This window comes from Lepus europaeus, chromosome 7 (genome assembly GCF_033115175.1).
Source record: "Lepus europaeus isolate LE1 chromosome 7, mLepTim1.pri, whole genome shotgun sequence".
Lineage (NCBI taxonomy): Eukaryota > Metazoa > Chordata > Mammalia > Lagomorpha > Leporidae > Lepus > Lepus europaeus.
In genome coordinates, this window is record NC_084833.1 from 15,250,009 (window position 1) to 15,257,764 (window position 7,756).

General features: G+C 35.5%; 1 protein-coding gene across 1 annotated transcript; it reads right to left on the reverse strand.

Annotated features, from left to right (window-relative positions):
• Positions 1–1,196: 1,196 nt before the first annotated feature.
• LOC133764257 (olfactory receptor 8K5-like) lies at positions 1,197–2,138 on the reverse strand. The gene has a single exon (XM_062197929.1). The coding sequence runs from the start codon at positions 2,136–2,138 to the stop codon at positions 1,197–1,199; it is 942 nt and encodes a 313-aa protein (XP_062053913.1).
• Between the last annotated feature and the right edge of the window lie 5,618 nt (positions 2,139–7,756).

Consider the following 7,756-nt stretch of genomic DNA (forward strand, 5'->3'; position numbering starts at 1 on the left):
ATCATAATAGGTGATAGATTTTATGTTGTATCAGGTGCAATTTTTAAATATAGAAATATAGTATGACATGACACCTAATTTTGTAATATTTAATTATTGAAAATAAACATATCATTTACACATAAAATATTTACAGAGTTAGAGGCAGAGAGATAATTATATCAGTGTTCCTCAACTGACTTTACTAAGCAAGTAATATTTACAATGTCTAGAGACATTTTCATCATCACCACTCTATGTGATAACCTGTTGGTATCTAATGTTTATACATCATTTGCACTATTAAACACCCTATTATTTCCTATATTCAGCTGACAATATTACTGGGCCCAAATTATCAGCAGCTCTAAATTTGAACAATCTTGAAGATGTAGAAGATTGATATTGATATAGCACATAGATATGTAAAGCAAAAAGAGAATTCTAATAATATTAGTATTTTGGTTGTTAAAATATGGATATTAATATATTGCTCTTTAAGATTTTTATTTTCATCTAAAAATCAATTACAAATTGACATTTTGTTATAGGTGTTCTTTTGTTTCACAGCTTTGTCGACTAAAATTGTAGGCATTCACAATGCAGTGTTCAGTCATAATCTTAAATATTCTTGAAATGGAGGAAGAGATGAGTAAAAAAATGCGTACAGAAAAAACTATCAATATGCAAAAGAAGTTGTTAGTATCAATGATTATTAAAATAAATCATATTAAACTGTTCAATTAAAAGTTAGAATGGTCATAATCTGTTTTAAAAATAGTACTGTATTTAATAATTAACCACAAAGCATATTTCTGGAAAGAGGCTCACTTTGCTCACATTGTTGTTTAAGGTTCAGACAATTAAATAAAAGAAAATGAGAGAAGATACCTGTCCTAAATAGAAATGACAAAGACAAACGTAATTTAACTTGGAGAGGTGAATAAATTTATAGGTGTTCAATATGGCAAAAGTATAAGATTCTATGGAATCACTAAAAGAAACATTGAATCAGAAGAAACCAATGCTGATAAGGAAACCATAGTTAATTTAAATCTAAAACATTAGAGTTAATTTGGCTAGATATACTACTTGCCAGTGTATTATAATTAGTCTTTGCTCTGGAGACAAAAACAGTGAAATTATTTCTTAGGCAAATATTATCAAATAGTATTGTATGTACCATGGTTTATTAGGACAGCAGTCCATATTACATATCAAATACAAATTTTGTGTTGATTCTTAAAGACCCTGTGTAATGCATTTTTAACTTCTTTGTTTCGTAAGCTGTAAATCAAAGGGTTAAGCATAGGGATCACTAATGTGTAAAACACAGAAGCCGTTTTATCAGTTTCAAAAGAGTGAGTGGATTTAGGTTGCACATACATAAAGAGAAGTGACCCATAGAACACCACCACCACTGTCAGATGGGAACCACAGGTGGAGAAAGCCTTCTTCCTGCCCTGTGCAGAGTGCATTCGACATATGGCTAACAGAATCAGTGTATAAGACAGTAAGACTACCAGGAGGGAGGAGATCAAATTAAATGCTGAAAAGAGTATGGTCAAGATTTCTAGGTCTCGTGTATGTGAGCAGAGCATAGGTAACAAGGGAACAACATCACAGTAGAAATGACTGATGATATTAGAGCCACAGAAGGTCATTGTAAAATACATTGTAGGGAACATCAGTGCCTGAAAGATACTGTAGAGGTATGGGATGCCCACCAGCAGGTGACAAAGTCTTGGATTCATGATGACATTGTAGAGCAGAGGGTTACAGATGGCCACATATCGATCATAGGCCATGGTCGACAAGATGGAAAGTTCGCTGACGATGAACAGAATGAAGAAAGCCATCTGTGTAGCACATGCACAATAAGAAATGGTGTTTTTATCTACAACAAAGTTTACCAGCATCTTGGGACAAATGACAGTGGAATTACCAAGATCAATGAAAGCCAGGTGCCTGATAAAGAAATACATTGGTGTGTGTAGGCGAGAGTCCAGTTGGGTCAAAATGATCATGCCCAGGTTGCCCACCACTGTGATGATATAGATGGTGAGAAAGACCCCAAAAAGGGGATGCTGTAGTTTAGGCTGCCTTGTGACTCCCATCAGAATGAAGTCATTGAACACCGTTAGGTTTGAGTGACCCATCACGTACATTTGTGTCTTCTTGGAAGAAGCAGAAGGGTTTGATAAGCTTTGCTGTAGTGCAATAAAAAAAAAATTACAAAGTTGGGGTGATTTTCTTTTCCATTATAAAGGAGAGTAAAATAATCCCTACATCTGCTTTTGAAAGGAGAAAAAGGAGAATCTTTCCCACAATAAAGATCTGTATGAAACATGTAAATTTATGCAATAGAGATTAAACACTAAATCTGATAAACTGTGCTTGGAGCATCTACATTGATATCAAAATCATGCAGATATTAATTAAGTAGTATTAGATATGATTTCATTTACACAATGACTTTCCAGTTTTTCTTAGTGAACTTTCATATTTTTCTAAGATATTTTCCCCTATTGTGGTATTCTTAAAAGACAGAGGCAGATTTAACATGAAACCAATGAAGTGCAAGCATTAAGCTTTTTTGTCTACTTCCAAGGGCCTGGAAAGACCTTAATAATGGACTAACTACATGACATATCTTTCTGAGTTTTGTAAAAATATAGGACTTAGCCTGATCAATCAAGCCCATTTTATCACACTTCATTTAGAATAGCGAAACACTGTTTGATCTATTGATATAGGGTCCTGCCAAATGATGATTAAATGATTGTGCTCTATTTGATGTTCAGTATATATACTTAACATAGTTTGAGCTCAATATCATTCTTCATTGAATAATGCTATTTTGTATAACAAAGATATCACAGAACATTTCTAATACCCAGTGTAGGATGTATCTGCAGTTTCAATAGTAAAATCAATATATTTGTATATTTTATGGTATTTGGACAATTTTTGTTACGACTGATTTTTTATAATTTTCCATTCTATGAAAATAACCACATTTGTTTGAACTTTCACGTATAATTTTATTTTCTTTTACAGAAAGAAAGTCTGAAATAAGCTTAAGGCACACATAACCTTGATCTATTCATGCTAAAAAACACAATTTATGTCAATAGTCAGGGACTTTGAGTATTTTATTCTATATACTTTGTTTTTCTAACATAACACTGTGGATGATAGGTTATACAAAGCAAAATATTTTTTGAATATTTGTTATATCATTTATTACTAAACATCATTTTATTCCTGGAATTTTACAATGTAGCATTATAGCACTGTGATTTTCAACTACATCAATGACGTATCTCAGCATTCATGAAAAATATTTACATGAGATGTTCATTAAACAAATGGAATGGAACTTATTAAAGATACTAAGATAATTTAACTAAATATAGTTGGATTCCCTTTCTATCACATTCAGTTCAACCTCAGCAAAACCTGCAAGTCTTTAAAGATTCCTTGTAACTGGAGGAGTAATTGGAGTTCAAAATACTCAGCCAAAGAAAATTCAAAATAGAGTTAGTACAATGTAATAAAATGACAGCATTAGTTTAAACAACTATCAGGTAGAAACTTCTGGTATCCCCACACATGGTTTAAAGATATATTTTGGAGCAACTGCAGTCCATAGGCATCTAGTGAAAGTAGACAGTAATTATAGTAACCTATTCATTGTTGATGAATATTTTCCTAGATATAGTTGCCTGCTGTTTTTCCATTGATCTCTCTCCTATTTCAAGTCATTTACTTATGCATCGATAAGAACAGTAAGTCTACCTTCTTTTGTATACTTTGCTGTGAATTTGAAGTGTTGCAAGGTCCACTATCATATAGCTTTATGGTAAAAGAAAAGGTGCAATCCTCCCAAGTTAAACTCTTCAATGCTTTTCCTAGTTTATTGAATCTATCTTTATTTTATCTCAGCTATTATCTCCCTCAGAAGATGTCTGGATTCATTTTACCCTGCCAATTCTTCTCGCATGAAGATGACTGATTTTTTAAAATTTGCAGCATTGTAAAGTCAGTTAGGAATTATTTGTAGCTCAGAGGATTCTCTGTAATCCATAAAAGTTATTTTATCATTAACAGTTTGTGATTGATGTACTCATGCACTATGTAACCTTTAATACATGTCTATTAAAAGTTATATAGGATATGTGCTAAAATTTATTAATTATTCATGTGGAAATTAAATGTATCTGGGTGTTTTATAATGTGTCTGAAAATCCCTTCATTAATAGAACTAAGTAATATATATAGTTGATAATCAGTTTTTTTCTAATTTCCTCTTCATTTCCGTGCCACTATCATCAACCACATATCAGACAGGTCTAAGATATCTATTCGATTCCTAGGACTTAATGCCTTACTACTCCAGGGAACCTCATTTCACAATGGAGATAATTATTTTTGTGCTTTATTAGAAAGAATTAGCTTTTGGTTACTATAAGAGTGTCTGTTGTCTAAAGCTAGAAGTAATGGGAAATTATTCATATTTAGGTGACCCTACAAATCAATGATAACTCTTACCCACTTACCTTTATTGAACCAGATTCATTTTTCCACAGATACCTAGTTATTCTTTGAGAATAATTTATGGTCTTCTTCCCATGTTTTTGATGCTCCCTGAGGAAGTGGTATGCAATTCATTGAAATCATTATGCCCAAATCTTCTGAGAGATTTTAAAAAACACTTCCTTTATATACCTGTTAATTATCTAGGGTACAATACATAATCACCAATGAGAAAATTCTAGACGACAACTCAGAACAAAACAATATGCATTTGCTGTTCCGTTGTGTGAATATTGTCATGAGGCTCTCACTCACGCCAAATCAGCCAATAATTAAAATAGCAATGAAAATATTCTCGTATTAAATTTATTCGAACAAAATTTGTCACTTCCAATGCCAAGATGAATAGTATCATTGTCATTATCTTGTGGGAATGTTCTCTTGAATTAGTTAAATAAAAGTTTAAAAACGCATTATTTAATTCACAGACATGAGATCAAAACAATTTTTATCTCGAGAAGACAGCTAACACATTTAAGTATGTAAGTTGCCCAAAGTCACGTAATGGGTAACTGAGAATTTGAAATTAGAACCTCAACTCCAGATAAGATATCTACATGCTTTATCTCTCTTGTAGCAGATTGGAAGAAATTATAGTTTTGTCCCCGCTCAGGAAATACAACAATCAGATAATCATTGTATTATAATAGTTGTGATGAAGTTTTACAATAGATTACATTTTATCCCTTAGCACCTTCATGTAACATTCATTGCCTTTGACATGCATCAATGCTATGTTTTCTGGCAGCATTATACTCATTTTATGAATTTATCATAGTTCTTTAACTATCCTCCTGTTGATGAATATTTGAATTTTGGATTGTCATTAATAGTCTAGTATAAACACTCCTATACAATATATTTGTTGACATAACCATTAGTATTTCTTGACTGTAGATGTAAGACTGGAATTACCTAATCTTAGGATGTATATGTATAAAACTTTAGAAGAGACTGTACATATTTTCAAAATTAATTTAGCATGTTACATTGCTAGCAGCCATGTATGGAGGTCTGATTTTCTCCCCATCTTCATCAATATTTGATGCATAAAGTGTTTTCATAATCTTTACTATAGAAGGAGGAACTGGAAAAATTATTATTTAATTGGGACTTGACATTCATCTTAATTCCAATGACACTGAACTTTTTTTTTTTTTTTTGACAGGCAGAGTGGACAGTGAGAGAGAGAGAGACAGAGAGAAAGGTCTTCCTTTGCCGTTGGTTCACCCTCCAATGGCCGCCGCAGCCGGCGCACTGCGCTGATCCGATGGCAGGAGCCAGGTGCTTCTCCTGGTCTCCCATGAGGTGCAGGGCCCAAGGACTTGGGCCATCCTCCACTGCACTCCCAGGCCACAGCAGAGAGCTGGCCTGGAAGAGGAGCGATTGGGACAGAATTCAGCGCCCCGACCAGGACTAGAACCCGGTGTGCCGGCGCCGCAAGGCGGAGGATTAACCTGTTGAGCCACAGCGCCAGCAGTCACTGAACGTTTTTATGCAGTTGTTGTTTATTATTTTTTGTGATGTTCCTTAATGTTGCCCATTTTTAGTTGGGTTATGTTTCTTAACTACTTTTTCAGATTTTCTTCTGAAAAGTTCTACTGATATTTAGTTCTTTGGTTCTCATAATAGCAGAGCTGTTCTAGCACTAGCAGTGACCTAAAAATGTCTCCCTCTGAGTCATCCACATGTAGAGAATTGATTGTGATGCAAGGATTGCTGTGGGTAGAAGAAGCCAATGAAGCCATTACCCAATGTCCAGGTACATAGGCCCCTCCTAAACCTTAGGAGTGAATAGGAGAACTAAGAATTGATCTTTGTTCCTGCTTCAAACCTTGCTTTTTTAACGCATTCATTGATCAAGAAAATAATGAATTCTACCATGGGTATAGTGAAATTTACTGTGGAGAAATCTGATTTTTTTTTTTTTTGGCAGGCAGAGTGGACAGATTGAGAGATAGAGAGAAAGGTCCTCCTTTTTGCCGTTGGTTCACCCTCCAATGGCCGCTGCGGCTGGAGTGTTGCGGCCGGCGCATGGCGCTGATCTGAAGGCAGGAGCCATGCGCTTCTCCTGGTCTCCCATGCAGGTGCAGGGCCTGAGGACTTGGGCCATCCTCCATTGCACTCCTGGGCCAGAGGAGAGGGCTGAACTGGAAGAGGAGCAACTGGGACAGAATCCGGTGCCCCGACCGGGACTAGAACCCAGTATGCCGGCACTGCAAGGTGTAGGATTAGCCTGTTGAGCTGCGGTGCCAGCCTGAAATCTGAAATTTTTATCCTTTGAAAGGTGTTTAATTTTGGGGGGTAGGGGTCAGAAAATAAACATGCTTGGCTCAGCCTGCAAAGTTTGTCTCGTGGATGGTATTGCAAGTGTCAGTTAAACTCTCCCACATCTGTGTATACTTACACGGTGCTTGATCAGTGAATTGAACAGTGTGCACACTTAATGTGGATTTCGCATTCCCTGGCTGTATCTTTTCTCAGATTCATTCAAAATTTATCAAGACTGTGGTAATCAAAAGCATTTTGTTTTTTTTTAAAGATTTATTTATTTATTTCAAAGGCAGAGTTATATATACCGAAAGAGTGAGAACTTCCATCTGCTGGTTCACTCCCAAAATGGCTGCAATGACCAGAGCCAGGTCTATCAAGCTCATTGGCAGGGAGCTGGATGGGAAGTGGAGTAGCCAAGGATCCCATAAGGGATTCCACAGCACCAGCCATATTTTGTTCTTTAATCCATAAAGATTATGGGTTTTAAATTAAATTCCTATGTGTAGATTTGGAGTGGTTTCTTTCCTCAAAATAAAATTTGCAAATTGGGACTGACATTGTGAGGCAGCAGATTAAGCTACCAATTACATTGCTGGGACCCCATATAGGCACTGGTTAAAGTACCAGCTGCTCCACTTCCAATCTGGCTCTCTGCTAATGTGCCTGGAATGCAGTTGAAAATGGGAGACCCAGATGAAACTCCAGATCTTGGCTTCAGCTTGGCCAAACCCTAGCTGTTGAGGCAATTTAGGGAGTGAACCAGTGGATGTAAGATCCTCTGTCTCTCTCTCTCTCTCAGTCCTCTCTGTAACTCTCTGCCTTTCAAATAAATAAATCAATCTTTATAATATAAAAGTTGTAAAACGATAGAAACAATCTGTTCTTTTGAGTTAAATGTATTTCA

Coding starts and splice junctions, on each gene's coding strand:
- LOC133764257 (XM_062197929.1), bottom strand. CDS start 2,138: ATGGGTCACTCAAACCTAACGGTGTTCAATGACTTCATTCTGATGGGA.